Here is a 17390-nt window from a genome sequence, read left to right as displayed (position 1 = left end):
TTAGTATTGGCCTTGTACCTTATTATCAGTCTGCCCTAGTAAAATAAGATCTTTTCCTGGGTAACCATCTGCTCTTGATAATTTTATTCCTTTAATAAATAAAATGTTCAGAAATATCCGTAGGAAATTTGGGTATATCCCCATCCCCCACACTGCTATTTCCATCTAGCTTGCTGTACTTAGACCCAGGTTTCCAAGTATAGCTGAATATATATACAACTCTTATACTTTACAGGGAATAAACAAAAATGTATTTCCAGGATGCGTTAGGAAGTCAGAATGCTTTTGAAAAAGAGGTTTCTGCAGTTAAAAATATACAGTTATCATTGTTTCCCCTTCTGTCCTCTGAGTTTGAACTAAGGAAAAGCAAATGTTCCTATACTCTTTGAATCTCCCTATCTCTGGATTATTTTGAATTTCTCTGTGTCCTATCACTTAAGTCTCTCCTCATTTTAGTTTTGTTCTCATTGGTAAACATTATATGTGGCTATGTTCCTGATATCACGAGAGTTGTTTATTTGTACTTGTATAGAAAATATCTACTTTCTCCCAGATTTTGTAACTTGGAGAAATGTTGCCTATCTTAAAGAATTTTTTTCCACGATAATGTGATCATAGTTGCCTTCTCTTTTTGCTTTCTCCTCTTCCTTTTAGCAGTTATTAGATTAGGTCTAATATTTGGTATCAGTATAAAGTTACATACTAAAAAAAAACTGGCATTTTTTATGTTCCTTTAGGAAATGTATGATTATTTTAATTTACATTTGCCTAATGTGTACTTCTTTTTATTTTCTCCTGTTCTTCATATTACCAAACTTGCAGACTATTCTTGGTGCCATGAAGGATGTGGTCAAACACAGAACTTCTATTTTCATTGCACACAGATTGTCAACAGTGGTTGATGCAGATGAAATCATTGTCTTGGATCAGGTAAGAGATTTAACTAAAGTTTAGTATTTGAGGAACACTGGAAATTGTTATAGATACAAGAAGCTTAAATATTGTTTCTTACATTATTTGGTTGAGACTGAATCCTGTTACGATTCTGTTTTTAGCCCCTTTTGGTTGGAAATAATGCATGTCACTTCCAAGAAAGAATAAAGTATATTAACTCACTCTTTATTAAAGTATTATAAGCAAAAGTTTAATCAGGAAAGCATTAAATCTTCACGATAGAAGCAGGTTTTTCAATGGTGCATATATAAAATAACTTTTCTGCCTTCATTTTGCTCTGAATAGACTCTTTGCTTGGTGTCTTTGCTGTATTATATGTTTTTGTTTTTCTAATACCTGCACATACCCTTGATGGTTAAAAGAAAATTACCATAAAATAAAGTGGACATTTTCAAACATGGTCATTTTTATTTTATGTTTTTCCTTCTCGGGAAAGTAAGAAAAAAGATAGCCTGCTTTATCTCTTCTAAGGGAATTACTATATGAGTATACTGTAAAAGTCTATACAAATCAGAGTACCACTATTGTGATGGGTAGATTTGAAAATTGCAATAATTTTTCTTTTCTTCTTTCTGTAAGGACCTCTTCTCCCCACACCCCCCAGTACTTGATTATTTCTAACATTATGCAGTTTTCCACCCTGCATTCAGCCTTTTCTGTAATTATTTTTCCCTTCTAATAAATATATCTTCAATTCTTTATCATTTTGGTTTTTTTTTTTTCCTTTTTGAGGCAGGGTCTTACTTTGTCACCCAGGAGTACAGTGGCGCGATCTCGGCTCACTGCAGCCTCGAACTCCTGGGCTCAAGCAATCCTCCCACCTCAGTCCCCCAAGTAGCTGGGACTATACAGGCATGTGCCACACACCTAGCTAATTTTTTGCAGAGATAGGGTTTCACCATGTTGCCCAGGTTGGTCTTAAACTCCTGAGCTCAGGTGATCTGCCCACCTTAGACTCCCAAAGTGCGCTGGGATTACAGGCGTGAACCATCACACCCGGTCACATTTTGAAAACCTGTATACTAAGAGTTTAGAGAGAAGCATTCTCATGTACTGTCTGTATATTGAGCTATTTAAAGGGACTTTTTCACTCCACTAACATTTCTTATAGGGTATTCAGTGTTGTGGTTTGTATACTATTACCTTCATAAGTTGCTTGCATACTTGTGACCCTAGGCCTTTCTGTTGGTTTGTTCTTAAATATTTATATTCATTACCAAACTGATTTTTCCAGTATGGTTGTACCAGAATGTCTTAAATGGGAAATTTTGTAAACAATACCTTATTATATCATTGATGTTCAAGAATCTTAAATAAAATCTGCTACTTTTTTATAAGCTTTCTGATTCTATGCAGCCAAGTAGTAATAGCCTTTTATTACAAATAGAAGTTGTTAAAATACGTTAGCAGGCATGTGATTACCTGCCTCATGCCATGTAATTCACAGTATCTATACACTTATTTTACACCATTGCCACTTGGGTTTTGGGTTATAATTGGACCTAATTTATTAATGATCATAGCAACTGTATCTAAACAAGAATCTCTTTATTATTCATAATTTGATGATTCTATAGTTGTCTGATTATGAAGATAACAGATTTTCATTTTCTAGTGAAACTAATATGACCTTAGCTTTGACTAATAATCTGTCACCCCCTGTGTTCTGTCAGCAATTTCTTGTAGTAGTGTTAATGTTAAGACGGCATATCTAGGGAACTTCTAGTTAAACATGGAAGGTTGGATACATTTGTTTATCTCTTCTTCCCCTAACCGTACTAAAATGAAAGTGAAGAAATAAAATAAGTATAATAAGTATACAGCCGTAAGGACAAAGATAATAGGAGAGGGAGTAACAGTGGACAAGAGATACCAGCAAATTGGGGGAAACTGGTAAGTAGACAGATTAGCAGAGCTAAAAAGTTGTGTGTCAAAAGAGAGAGACATCAATTTAAAAAAAAGCAAGTTGATTCATGTTGTAGACCCCTGAAAAGGCTCAGGAATTGAAGGCACCAGATATGATGAAAAGTGGCGATAAGCATGAGGTTGAAAGTAACAGAATTAAGTGTAAGACTACATAAGAAATAAAGTTCCCAGGTCCCTTTCTCATCCCCACAGCCTGGTGTTTATACTCCTTCCTAACCTTAGCAAGAGTCTGGAGATTTACTTATCAGGAAATTACTGGCTTTGGACACAAGCAGACCACCAGGCACATTAACAATGAAGGGAGAGATTAACTGAAAATCAAAACATACCAAAGGATAGGACCACAGACCCTCTTGTGCCACTGGCTCCAAGAACTTTGCCAACCAGTTGTTTATTTTTACCATCACTACTCCTTAACTCATCAGCAAATAATAGGAGGATTCTTCTCTGGAGAAACAAAAGCAGCCCCAGGGAAAAAAAAAAAGATATTTGTATTTGAGAACCCCAACAAAATGTCCAGATATCTACATAATCATCCTACCATGAAGTCCAGTGGTTTAGAAAGGCATATTGATGCACACAGAGCTTCCGGTCAGCCTTTCAATGCTCTATTCTTAAATGTCAGTGGATAGGCCTCCAAAACAGAGAAAAAAGGAACTCAATGGAAAATGTAGACTTTCTTAATATGCTCAGAGATTGTGGAAAATACAGTATTTCTAAAATAAGGACAGAAGAAAAAAAAAGTAACCTGTAATCCCAGCCACTTGGGAGACTGAGGCAAGAGGATGACTTGAGCCCAGGAGGTGGAGACCAGCCTGGACAACATAGCGAGACTCTGTCTCCAAAAATTTAAAAAAAAAAAAGTGAAGGAAACTTATATGGCATGATCTGTAGAATATATTGGTAAGTGAAAAAAAAAGTAAGATACAAAAGAGAATATAGCATGCTACCTTTTGCAAAGAAGATAAGGAAAAAGGAATATATGTATATCTGCTTATTTTTGCAAAAAGAAACTCAAAGGATAAACTAGAAACTAAAGCAATTGGCTGCCTATGGGATGTGGGTACAAAGGGTTAGAAGAGATACGGAAAAGAGAATGAAGTTTTAATATTTCTTTTACTTTTGAACCATGCTTAGTGTTTTTATACCTTCAAAAATAAAATTAAATCAACAAGGATGGGGAAAAATAAAAATTGAATACAAACAGAAAGAAGTAAAACGAATTGCATATAAAATTGCTAACATAACCACACAGAAGAAAAATAGAATTAAGCCAAGTAACTTTTGAATATATTACTTTGATTATATACCCTTAGTGGAATATATTATAAAGACAAAAATAACCCAAAGGAAATTTGAACCTAGTGTATTGTTGGTAGTAGTGTGGGGGTAACCATTTTGAGACTATTTTTGTGTATAGTGTAAGATTGAGCTTATGAGTAAATACATTGATGTTGGGAAACAGATCTCTTGGAGAAGAAAGATAAAAATATGGAATTCGCAAGGACGAGGAGAACCTTGCGATATATTGGAATAGTATTATCAGTCTGAATTTATGATTTAAAAAAAATGTCCCAACTCTATTCACTGAAGAGGCCTAGAAGCTGTGAAAACCCAGTAGTAATGGGTATACTTGGCACCCAGATCTTGGGCACTAAATACTGTTCCTCACTAAAAGGAACCAAGACTTTTTGGAGAAGTAGTTGATTCCCGATCTGGGTCAGGGAAACTAATGAACACAAGTCATGAGGACAGAGGAACCATTTTGAATGAGCTCCCACTAGCCAATTGGGGCATAAAAAGAATAATGACACTAATTATAATACATTAAATAAAAAACATCTAAGCATCCATGATGATACTGCTAAAACAAAAATTATCAAGGGGAAAGGGACAATTCCCCTTTAGGAAGAAAGCCAACTAACACATGAAATGTAAAAGGAATTACAAATTTAGAAAATCACACTTTACAGCCACCATTGTAATAATTGATTCAGGTAAGGGTCCTCACTGGTTGCTGAAACCATATGGTATAAAGCTATTGAGGCTAGAATATTTGCACGGTTTGAAATTACCATAGGTTACTTACTAATTAGAGAAAAAATACCTTGAAAATAGAGAAATAGAGAAACTGGTAGATGTCACCTTAACCAATTGATCAAACCTAATATCAGTAATGGAGCAAATTGAACTCATGTACCTCCTGATGTAATGCACTGAAGATGTATTATCTTTTCTTTCTACCCAAAATGTTTAACTTGGGCTGGGCATGGTGGCTCATGCTGGTAATAACAGCACTTTGGGAGGCAGAGGTGGGAGGATTACCTGAGCCCAGAAGTTCCAGACCAGCCTGGGCAACATAGCAAGAGTCTATCTCAAAAAAAAAAAAAATTTAGCCTGAATCTAATAATCAGAAACAACTAGACAAATACAAATTGAAGGGCAGTCTTTTAAAAACAGGACTGGACATTTTAGAAATATCAATGTCACAAACACACACAGACTAGAACGAAGCTGTTATAAATTCAATGTGTTGATCCTGATTGGATCCTAGATGGAAAAAAAGTATAAAGGACATTATTGGTACAATTGATGAAGTTTGAATATGGACTGTATGTTAAATAAGAATATCATATCACTGTTCAGTTTTTTTTGTGTGTTTTTTGGTTTTTTTTTTTTTTTTTTTTTTTTTGGTAGAGATGGGCCGGGGGGTGTGTCTCATCATGTTGCCCAGGCTAGTCTCAAACTCCTGGGCTCAAGCAATCCTCTCATCTCGGCCTCCCAAAGAACTGGGATTACAGGCATGAGCCACCATGGCCGGCCATTGTTAAATTTCCTGAGTGTGGTATAGTTGTATTTCAGTCATGTAGGAGAATGTCTTTGTTTTTAGGAGATACATGCTAATGAAATATTTAGGGGTGAAGTGTAATGATGTCTGCAGCTCATTCTCAGATTGTGTAGCAAAAAAATCATGTATATATAGAGAGAAGGTGAGGTGGAGAAAGCAAATGTAGGAAAAAATAATGGTTGCCAAACTAGGAGAAGCATATAAAGTTGTTCATTGTGTCACTCTTGAAATATTTCAAAATTTTAAAATGGATTTGGTGAATAAATAAATAAAGGAATGACCTGAGAACAAGATTTTTGAAATGAGAAATGTCTTTGCTGAAATAAAGTCAAGGAAATCTCCAAAAGAGAGAGAATATAGAGAAAAGATCAGAAAACAAGAGAATTTATCTAAAAAGTCCAACATCTGACTAGTGGTAGTTCTAGAGAGGCCAGAAACAGGGGAGGAAATTGTCAAATAGTAGGTTGGTACAAAAGTTATTGTGGTTTTTGCCGTAGAAAGTAATACCAAAAAAGTGTCTAGAACTTCAGAGCAAGAGTTTCTAGATTGAAAGGGCCTGAGTACCCACCACAATGAATGGAAAGGAAAAATAAAGCTGTACCAGGGCACATTATCATACAATTTCAGAATTGAGGATGTAGAAAACAACCTAAAAGCTCTGAAGGGAATATCTCTGGGTGGTGAGGTGAAATAAACTAATAGATTACCTAATGTAGTTGATTATGAGAAAAATACTGTTGAGAAGGGTTTTGTGATTGTGTAATAAACTTTGGAGAGATTTCCAATAGTGACACAGAAAACTAAGCAAATGAAAAAAAAACAAGGAAGTTACTAAGTCTAGGAGAATTAAAAGACTATATAAGAAAATAAATATAAAATCCTAGTACCTACTTAGCTAAGCAGGGAATACTTACAAAGTCGTAATAAGGTAAACACTGAATCAAAATTTGTGATGTAACTGATGTTATTAGGAGAGTAAATGATGGAGTAGTGGGAATGTGGGATAGTATGAGTATTGAATCTCCGTATTCCATAGTAGGAAGTTAGTAGATAATGCCGGAAATGAATAAATCAAGGAATAGCGGTATAACCTTACATGTAAATACTTAAATGTAGGCACAGACATTTCAGTTATTTTACTTAAGGGTTTATTGTAAAAGTCTTGTTACCAGGAATACCAGTAAAAGTGACAGAAGTCCTTTTGTCTCTCAGCATGGTTAACCGTAGCTATCAAGAAACAAATTAATTGTAGATGAGAGTTTGGAATCTATACCACCAAATCTTTGCAGTGTTAAGTTTAATAACCATTGTTAACAAAAATAGCCACTGGAAGAAGTAAACTTTTCATTTTCATTAAATCTTTTTTATTTTATGAAATCTCTTTTATTTCAAAGTACACATAAGGATTTAAGGATATTATTTTTAAATCTTTTAAGTCTCTGTAAATAACAGTGCTTTTGATTTGAATATTTGCTGATTACAGAAAATATCACCTTTTTACATTTTAACCTTCCCTTTCTTCCCTTCAAAATGACAAATGAAACATTACAATTTTATTTCCTTTAAATAAAATGGTGTTTATGGTATTAGAAATTTTATAGCCTTTTGTTTGTTCTGGCACTGGGTAGCTCAACAGGGAGGAAAGCATTCCTACCTAAATTTTTTTCACTTATACTGTGTATGAGGAATTGGGAGAAGTATTTTAATGAATGCAAATCCTTCAAACTCCTTAATTAGAAAGTATTTGGTATTTTCAGTTATTATGCTAGTTAAATGACCTTTCTCCGTGTTTCTCATGTGTTTACTTTTTAGGGTAAGGTAGCCGAACGTGGTACCCACCATGGTTTGCTTGCTAACCCTCATAGTATCTATTCAGAAATGTGGCATACACAGAGCAGCCGTGTGCAGAACCATGATAACCCCAAATGGGAAGCAAAGAAAGAAAATATATCCAAAGAGGAGGAAAGAAAGAAACTACAAGAAGAAATTGTCAATAGTGTGAAAGGCTGTGGAAACTGTTCGTGCTAAGTCACATAAGACATTTTCTTTTTTTGTTGTTTTGGACTACATATTTGCACTGAAGCAGAATTGTTTTATTAAAAAAATCATACATTCCCATTTTCTATAATCCTTCTTTTAGATAAGATTTATTTAAAAGGGGATTTGAGTTTTACATCTTTCATAGTCTATTTAATGTGGCATCTGTATTTATCCCCAAATTATTTTCTTGTCACTGTCCTGGTTGTGCTCAATGCATAATTTTTGCTACCTGTTTGATATTACCACATTACCCTCTTGAGGCCTGACATTCATTTGATCTATAGCCAGATGAATCAGATTGGTTTCCAAATTTTTATAGTTTTTAAAACCTTTATGCTGACAATTTAGAGGGAAAGTGTCTGTTTCTTAACATGAAAGAAAAAGAGGATAGTGTAGGTTCATTGTTTCTTCTCCCTCCTTCGTCCAATTGAAATTGATGTGAAAATGAATTTATAAACTTTTAAAATTAGAACGTATCAGAAATAGACATGCATTTATAGTTTGATGTCTTACTTGATAGGTTACTTACTTTTTTCTTTTCTTTTTTGTTTTGTTGTTTATTGTTTTTTTTTTTTTTTTTTTTGAGACAGATTCTCATTCTGTCACCCAGGCTGGAGTTCAGTGGCACATCTCGGCTCTCTGCAACCTCTGTCTTCTGAGTTCAAGCAATTATCATGCCTTGGCCTCCCAAGTAGCTGGAATTACAGGCGCGTGCCACCACACCTGGCTAATTTTTCTGTTTTTAGTAGAGACAGGGTTTTGCCATGTTGGCCAGGCTGGTCTTGAACTCCTGACCTCACATGATCCGCCCACCTTGGCCTCCCAAAGTTCTGGGATTACAGGTGTGAGCCATCATGCCCAGCCTATACTTAGAATTTTTTTTTTTTTTTTGAGACGGAGTCTTGCTCTTTCTCCCAGGCTGGAGTGCAGTGGCGCGATCTCGGCTCACTGCAAGCTCCGCCTCCCGGGTTCACGCCATTCTCCTGCGTCAGCCTCCTGAGTAGCTGGGACTACAGGCGCCCGCCACCATGCCTGGCTAATTTTTTTGTATTTTTAGTAGAGATGGGGCTTCACCGTGTTAGCCAGGATGGTCTCAATCTCCTGACCTCGTGATCTGCCCGCCTCGGCCTCCCAAAGTGCTGGGATTACAGGCTTGAGCCACCACACCCGGCCGCTAGAATTTTTGAAGTATTTGCAACTATGTACTTTTTGAAGGAAAAAAACCTTCATTCTCATGTCGCTATGTAGAATATTCTTCATCATTAAGCAGCACCATAACTATCATCTAGTGATTAGAATTTTATTTTTCCATAAAAATATGAGGCATTGTTTTTGTTTTGGACAAAACTACACATTTTTCTTTAAAGATTTACAAACTCCTATGTAATTTGAAAGTTGCTATACTGGGAGTAATCTGAAAAGCTTAGAAAGTTCATTTCCTTTTATATTTCCATCTTAAATGTGCTGCTTTTTCTATTCGAAGTTTACAAAGAAACAAGTAAATGGGATGTCGTGCATGTATGCACATGCTCACACGTGTATAAATCAGTGTCCATTTAAAAATATTAACATTTAGGTAAATAGAGTATTACATATTATACTCTTTAGATGATCAAGACTCTAATCTGTGTTGACACTTCAGAATTTCTTTATTAAAAGATCTTCCCTTACTTTTCAGTAATTTAATTAGTTTCTTTAAGCCTGACATAACGAGGAGGAGCCCAAACAACATAATCAAGTTTTACCTTGGGAGGAAAAAAAGTTTTACCTGCTAGAAAGAATTAATAAAATATTGCTCTACATTCACTTAGAAAGTTCTTCTCTTTTCCAGTATGAACTTGCTTTCATTTGTTTGGTAGTAATCATTCAATTTGAAAACATATGCACCTCATGAATGGCCACATAACTATGTAATAAGGTTTTATTTCTCAGAAAAGGTCCTAATATTTTATTGGTTTATAGTTTTAAGAAATTTTTCATGATAATTTGATATGGGAGAGATTAATTTTAGTATTGTTGACATTGGTGGGTGGATAGCTGAACTTATCTAACTTAGGTGTCCACTCTTGCTATATAAAGGTAATTTGATAAGTAACATGAAACCAGTATTTCATAGTCTTTGCTGCCAGAGTAAGTGATGCAAGATCTTGCTTTTAAAGCTAGAGTTAATACTGAGATGCATAATCAACTGAAAAGTGGATTAGTGTTTTTTTTTTCCTTTTCAACATTTCTTACTCTGAAACCATAGTTGTTACTGCTCTTCTGGGGGTGGGGTGAGTACTTTTAATAAACCAGTTGCATTACTGGAAATGTGGTTAAAGTCTCAATAGAAATTTTGCTTCTTTGTTAATTCCCTCTATACATTTCCAGTGATGCTGATGGAAAAGATTTTGCTTAGCCGCATAAACAAACACATAATACTGAAGTAACCATCAGCAATAATTCATTTTGAGGTGTGAATAGTGTTCAAAGTAAGTTATTTTGTGATATGGGAAACCTTTAGTCCAAGAAGGTTAGGAATGTTTCCAAGGTGTGGATAATTTTCCCACTAAGAGATACAAAGCTATTTTTTTTTCGTATGATTGTAAGTGGTCCCTACGCCATTGTCGTCATTAACCATTATTTTCAACTAACAAAATCTTAAATTACTTGAAAAGCAGTTATTGTAGGGTCCATAACTAAGTCTTAAAGGCATTTCTTTTAACCACTTCATATTAAGGTAGTTCTATACAGGGAAATAATAGACAAATTAAGATGAAAGAAAAGCTTCCTAGGATGATTCATTCAGAGGAAATGCCAAGAAAAAGGGCATTTAATTATAGGGTACTTATTTCACATTATAATATTATGTACTCACACAAAAGGATAAAGTGTATAAATTTCTAAATCAGTGTTGCAACATAATGTTTTTTAATATATTGAGATGAATCAGGTACAGTTTTAGAATATGGAATCTGAAAATGGAGCAAGATGATAGGGTTTTATTTTTTATGTCTCTTTATTTTAAAGATTGAAAATTTTACTTTCTTCCTAAGGGACTTCCAGTTTACAAAAATTAAGTTGAAACCAAGGTAATTTGGGATTGTAAAAACTGGGCCAGATGCCTTACTGAAGGTTCTTAACATAGAAATATCTTGGTGAGCAGATGGGCTCATTTGGAAATTTTTAACAGCTCAAGTCTGAGGGTCACTTTTGAAAATCAGAAAGAGACCTTAGCATTTGGACATGAACAAGCTCAAGATAAGCGTATGTTTTTCCTCTACAGAGATTTGCACCTTTTATAAACCTTAAGATAAATATTGTGTCATTCCTTTGGATGTTGACAAAGTAGTTTGTGAAGATGGCTATTTTTAAAAAAGTTTTTGCTTTAAAGGCAAGATATTTAAAGATTGTATGATTCCTTATTTCTGGATCTCTTTGTCCATACTGCCATCTTGCTCTTATCCTTCCTACTTGCTGAATGTGTTGCTGAGTAGCAACTTTTGCCAGTGTATATTCACAATTCTCTTACCTTGTATCTTTAGTACTAGATAGTCTGTCCTGGATTAATAGTTGAAAGCATTTAAATATGTTTGCAATTGCAGTTTTCTTAAATTGTAAACAAATCCCTCTGAATATATAGATTTTTAATGTAAATTTTATAGTAAATGATAATACCAAATCAAATAGATTAAAACTGGTCAGTTAAGACAAAATAACTCAGTCAGAGAGGCCCTTAACCTCACTGTTATTGTTTATAGCAATCTGTGTAGATAAACATTACTAAATAACATTATATTTGTGACAAGAAATGGGTATCCCATTGAAGCAACTCTTCTCTGCAGTGTCCAGGGAAAACTGATATTTTGTCATTCACATACTGAGAATAAATACAGATAATTAAGAGACACTCCGAGGGTATGACCTTACAGCCTTATGCAGAAGGTAAAAACTTGGAATTGTTTCTAAGTAATTGTGAAGCTCATAATGTGGGTAAAATGGCAGCAAATTATAGTGTGCTTTCAGTTGACATTAAGCTGTCATAATTTTGATGACCAATCAGTGAAAGGCAAGTTTCTGTTGCCCCCAGTTTCTCAGTTCTAATGATTAGGAAGTAAACTTTTGGGTATAGAAATGTCTTGACTGCAAATCATGTGATAAACTAGCATTTTTATTAGCTAGGTAGAGTTGGAAATGAAATGCATGCTCTAATTAATAACAGGTTGGAGCATTTTTTGGTTGAAAAAGGTGAGTGGATTGTTTCCATACTTCCTGTTGTTACACAACTACAGTAGTTTCAGTTTCATAAAATCATGAGATTTTAAAGTTAGAAGGAGTTTAGAGGTCATTTAATACAATCCCCTCATTCTACAAATGAGGAAACAGGCCAAGTTGGGATGAAAACCCTGGCTCCTGACACCTAGTCCGTTCTTCCTTCTACTGCACCACATTTCCACTGAAGTTACATTTAAAAATAAATTGGAAGCCAACGAGGTTTATCCGAGGCACAGTTATTGCTAATTGAAAATTTTTCCCGATACCCGGCCATTATGACTTGAAATACAGTTGGCATTGGTGAAATAAATAAATTGGAGAGTAGGACTTCCATAATAGCAAAGTAAGGAGCTCAATAGACCCTCTCCCCAGCAAAACAACATTTTTACTGGTAAAATTGTTTTTTAAAACAATCATTTAAAATTTCTGAAAATTGTCTTAAGGGCATATGGGAAATAGAGAAACATTCATTCAAGAAAATATGTTGAATCTTATTAAGAACAGCAAAAGTCTGGTCTTTGAGGAACAACCTGTTCCATATATCCCCCACCCCCATCCAAGTGTTACCTGAGTGTTCCACCCTGGATGCTCCATTCAGGGCTTGTATGCTGAAGATGATGGGGGTAGGTGGGGCTCACTCTTCTCCCAGCTCCCATTCTGGGACTACAGTTTCACCCTGTCATGGCCAACTGTTTACATTTCTTATCCCACCCCTCAACCCCATACAAACACATGCTCAAACCTGTGTTGCAGAAACTCTATCCCAGGCAGACAAAGCCAAAAGGACTAGAGATGCCTTCTGCCACCCAGCCCTACCCCCACCCCCTTAGAGTAGAAATTCTATTCTATGCAAAGACTGAGAATAAGGGGGCCCTGATTTTCTCTATCCCAGCTTGCTCATAACATTGGAGGCATCACCCAAAGAAGGAAACTGGCAAATACGGGGGACTTCCACCCCACCCCATCACCCGTGAGTAAAATGATGATTTCATTTCAGGAAAAATGAGCCCCACCCTCAGCTTCAGTTCAGTGGTGCAGAGGTTCTGCCCAAGGGGAAAGGCATGCAATAAAGACAACTCCATAGCTCTGCCTGTGGAAACTGACTTCATTTGGAACAGAGCATGAAGAACTTCATCCCTAAAGATGTTGTCAAAAACAGTGGATGGAGATCTTGGTGGAGATCACTTAAGGGAAGCTTGCACATGCAAAGGAACCAGAAGTTTAATAGAAACATGAAAGAGACAGCCAAGAAGAGCCGTCCTGAGAGTGCAGTCAACTATGGGGGTTGAAAAGTCTGTGTGCATGTGCTGGGTCTGCACCCACTCACGACAATCAGAGCGGAACATGGGACATACTTGAAAGCATTCCAATGCATGCAGACCCATCAACAGAAGGTGCAATCTTTACTGGCACAAGGAGTTTAAAAACAACCTTTGACCAAACACTGCAATAAGCTACTTTGACCCAGAAGTGACTCCCAGGAACAAGGATTAAAAATAAAATTACACTCATCCCTGGCAATCTGAAAGACTGTGTGTATGTTGAAGGTTGTGCCTTCTTAGGATGATCACACAGGGATCCTCCAAGCTTCTAGTCCCTGATGAATATGGGTGAAAATAAATTTCCTGAACTATTTATAACAGCCTCCAAACATGCACACATCCAGTCGTAAAGGGTAAAAATCCTATTGACGAATAAGTGCCTTGTGCTAACCTGGGGGCAACCCTTAGGTATTAATAGCTGAACTGAAAAATAGAGCTAACATCAGGCTGCACACTGTGGAGGAAATAACCAAAATCCCCCAGGAAACGAGGATCAATATCCAGGATTGCTGTAAGATACTATCTAAAATGTCTAATTTACAAGAAAAAATTACAAGACGTGGAAAGAAACAGGAAAGTGTGACCCATACATGGGGAAAAAGCAGGTGATAAAACACTGCCTTAGAAGTGGCCCAGATGACTTTTGTAGCAGGCAAAAGATTTGTCAACAAAGAGAATTTGTGTGTGTGTGTGTGTGTCTACAAATGGAAATTCTGGAGTTGAAAAGGTACAATAACTGAAATAAATTCACAGGAGTTCAGTAGTATGTTTGAGCTGGCAGAAAAAAATCTGAACTTGAAGGAAGATCAGTGGAGATTATGCAGTCTGAAGAACAGAGAAAAAAGAATGGGGAAAAGTAACAAGAGAAATGTGTACCAACATATGCACAGTACCAGGAGGAGAGAGGGGGACTAAAAACTGAAACTTACGAGAACACTTAAATTTGATGCAAAACATTAATCTACACATCAGAGGGGCCCAACAAATGTCAAGTAGGGTAAACAAAGAGACACATCAAATGTTGTGAGCAAAAAACGAGAAAATCTCAAAAGCAGTAAGAGAAAAATAGCTCATCACCTACAAAGAAACCCCAATATGGTTAACAAGTGAAGTTTCATCAGGAACAGTGAAGGCCAGAAGATATAATGATGACATGTTCAAATTGCTGAAATTAAACAAAACTACCCAAATGAGAATATTATATCTAGCAAAACTCATTCAGAAATGAAGGTGAAATAAGATGTTCCCAGACAAATAAAAGGAAAACTCAATAGTAGTGACTTGCATTATAAGAAATAAAAAGGTAATTTTTCAGTCAAAAAGCAAGTGACACCAGACAGTGATTCAAATCCACGTGAAAAAAAAATAGGAAGCACCAGTAATGGCAATCATGTGAGTACTTTAAAAAGACAATTGCATGCTTCTTTTCCTTTCTTCTCTTAACTGACTTATAAAGCAACTGCATAAAACAATCTGTATATTATTATTTTATTGGGAATGAAACAAAGCTATGTAAGGAATGATACCAGGTAATATCTTGAATCCACAGGCATGAATGACGACAGCCAGAAATGGTATCTAAGAAGGCTAATATCACGAACTCTCTGCATATATATGTGTCCTTCTCTCAGCTTTTTAAAAAGGCAAAGTCATATAAAGATGATAATGTATTGGTTTGTAACATATATAGACATAATATGAATAACAATAGCACAAAACTGGGATGGAAAGCTATATAGTAGTAAAATTTCTATATTTCACTGCAACTAATCCGTACAAATATGAAGTAAATTCTGGTAAGTTACAATGTATATTGTAATCCCTAGAACAATCACTAAGAAAGTTACTTTTAAATATATACTTTTTTTCAACATTTATTTTAGAATCGGGGTACATGTGGAGGTTTACTACAAAGGTATATTGTGTGATGCTAAGGTTTGGACTACAAGTGAATTTGTCACCCAGGTAGTCAGCATAGTACTCAATAGGTAGTCCTTTATAACCTTCACCCCTTCTCCCTCCCTTCTCTTGTATTCTGCAGCATCTGTTCCCATTTTTATAACCATGTGTACCCCAGTGTTGAGCTCCCACTTATGAGAAGATGTGATATTTGGTTTGCAGTTTCTGCATTAGTTCACTTAGGGTAATGGTTTCCAGCTGCATCTGGGTTGCTGTGAAGGACATGATTTTGTTCTTTTTTATGGCTGCATAGTATTCCATGGTATATATTCACACGTACATAATCCAGTCCACCATTGATGGCCACCTGGATAGATTCCATGTTTCTGCTATGTGAATAGCACAGCAATAAACATACAAGTGCCTGTGCCTTTTTGGTATAATGATCTATTTTTCTTTGGGTATATACCCAGTAATGGGATTACTGACTCAAATGGTAGTTCTGTTTTAAGTTCAAACTGCTTTCCACAGAGCCCGAATTAATTTGCATTCCCACCAGCAGTTTATAAGCATTCGCTTTTCTCTGCAGCCTCACCGGCATCTGTTGTTTTTTGACTTTAGTCAAAAAATAGCCATTCTGACTAGTGTGAGATGGTATCTCAATATGGTTTTGATTTGCATTTTTCTGATGATTAGTGATGATGAGCCTTTTTCATGTTTGTTGACCACTTATGTGTCTTCCTTTGAGAAGTGTCTGTTCATGTCATTTGCTCATGTTTATTTATTTTTTGAATGATTTCTATAACTTTTTTATTTTGATCTGTTCTAACATTCTTTTATTATTTAACATGATGAAATTAGATTTCTGTATAGTTTCTCTACTATAATTAATAAAAACCATTTCGGCTTTTAAAATTCTCATTTAGAAATTCTCCTATTTCTTTACTGAACATTTCCACTGCAAAAACAGAATCAAGACATTTAAAAACTTTTCATGATACCATTGTGCCTCATTTAAACTTTCAAACTTTTAAACTTTTCCTTTATTCTTTACCTCAGTGAGATTTCTAACCCCTTGGCATTGAGTCTACCATTGCACACTTTGATTACTCAATTACTTGCTTCTATCTTGAGTTCAACTCCTATCCTGACTTATTATTATTATTATTATTATTATACTTTAAGTTTCAGGGTACATGTGCACAATGTGCAGGATTGTTACATATGTATACATGTGCCATGTTGGTGTGCTGCACCCATTAACTCATCATTTAACATTGGGTATATCTCCTAATGCTATCCCTCCCCCCTCCCCCCAACCCACAACAGGCCACACTGTGTGATGTTCCCCTTCCTGTGTCCATGTGTTCTCATTGTTCAATTCCCACCAATGAGTGAGAACATGCGGTGTTTGGTTTTTTGTCCTTGAGATAGTTTGCTGAGAATGATGGTTTCCAGCTTCATCCATGTCCCTACAAAGGACATGAACTCATCCTTTTTTATGGCTGCATAGTATTCCATGGTGTATACGTGCCACATTTTCTTAATCCAGTCTATCATTGTTGGACATTTGGGTTGGTGCCAAGTCTTTGCTATTGTGAATAGTGCCGCAATAAACATACATGTGCATGTGTCTTTATAGCAGCATGATTTATAATCCTTTGGGTATATACCCAGTAATGGGATGGCTCGGTCAAATGGTATTTCTAGTTCTAGATCCCTGAGGAATCGCCACACTGACTTCCACAGTGGTTGAACTAGTTTACAGTCCCACCAACAGTGTAAAAGTGTTCCTATTTCTCCACGTCCTCTCCAGCACCTGTTGTTTCCTGACTTTTTAATGATCACCATTCTAACTGGTGTGAGATGGTATCTCATTGCGGTTTTGATTTGCGTTTCTCTGATGACCAGTGATGATGAGCATTTTTTCATGTGTCTGTTGGCTGCATAAATGTCTTCTTTGAGAAGTGTCTATTCATATCCTTCGCCCACTTTTTGATGGGTTGTTTGTTTTTTTCTTGTAAATTTGTTAGAGTTCATTGTAGACTCTGGATACTAGTCCTTTGTCAGATGAGTAGATTGCAAAAATTTTCTCCCATTCTGTAGGTTGCTTGTTCACTCTGATGGTAGTTTCTTTTGCTGTACAG

The 17390-nt window shown here is 35.9% G+C and overlaps 1 protein-coding gene across 3 annotated transcripts in view; it reads left to right on the top strand.

The window, feature by feature from the left end:
* The window catches only part of ABCB7 (ATP binding cassette subfamily B member 7), a 103654-nt gene extending 95808 nt beyond the window's left edge, over positions 1-7846 (top strand). For all 3 annotated transcript variants that reach the window (XM_008978112.4, XM_003824395.5, XM_055106255.2), the window contains exons 15-16: positions 823-930; positions 7541-7846. In XM_008978112.4, coding sequence (XP_008976360.1) covers positions 823-930; positions 7541-7756 — 324 coding nt within the window. In that variant the 3' untranslated portion in view covers positions 7757-7846. The remainder of the gene's footprint in view (positions 1-822; positions 931-7540) is intronic.
* The last annotated feature ends 9544 nt before the right edge of the window (positions 7847-17390 follow it).

The sequence above is a fragment of the Pan paniscus genome, chromosome X (assembly GCF_029289425.2).
Source record: "Pan paniscus chromosome X, NHGRI_mPanPan1-v2.0_pri, whole genome shotgun sequence".
NCBI lineage: Eukaryota > Metazoa > Chordata > Mammalia > Primates > Hominidae > Pan > Pan paniscus.
The sequence above is the reverse complement of the archived record's forward strand: the minus strand, read 5'-3'. Positions and strand labels throughout refer to the sequence as shown.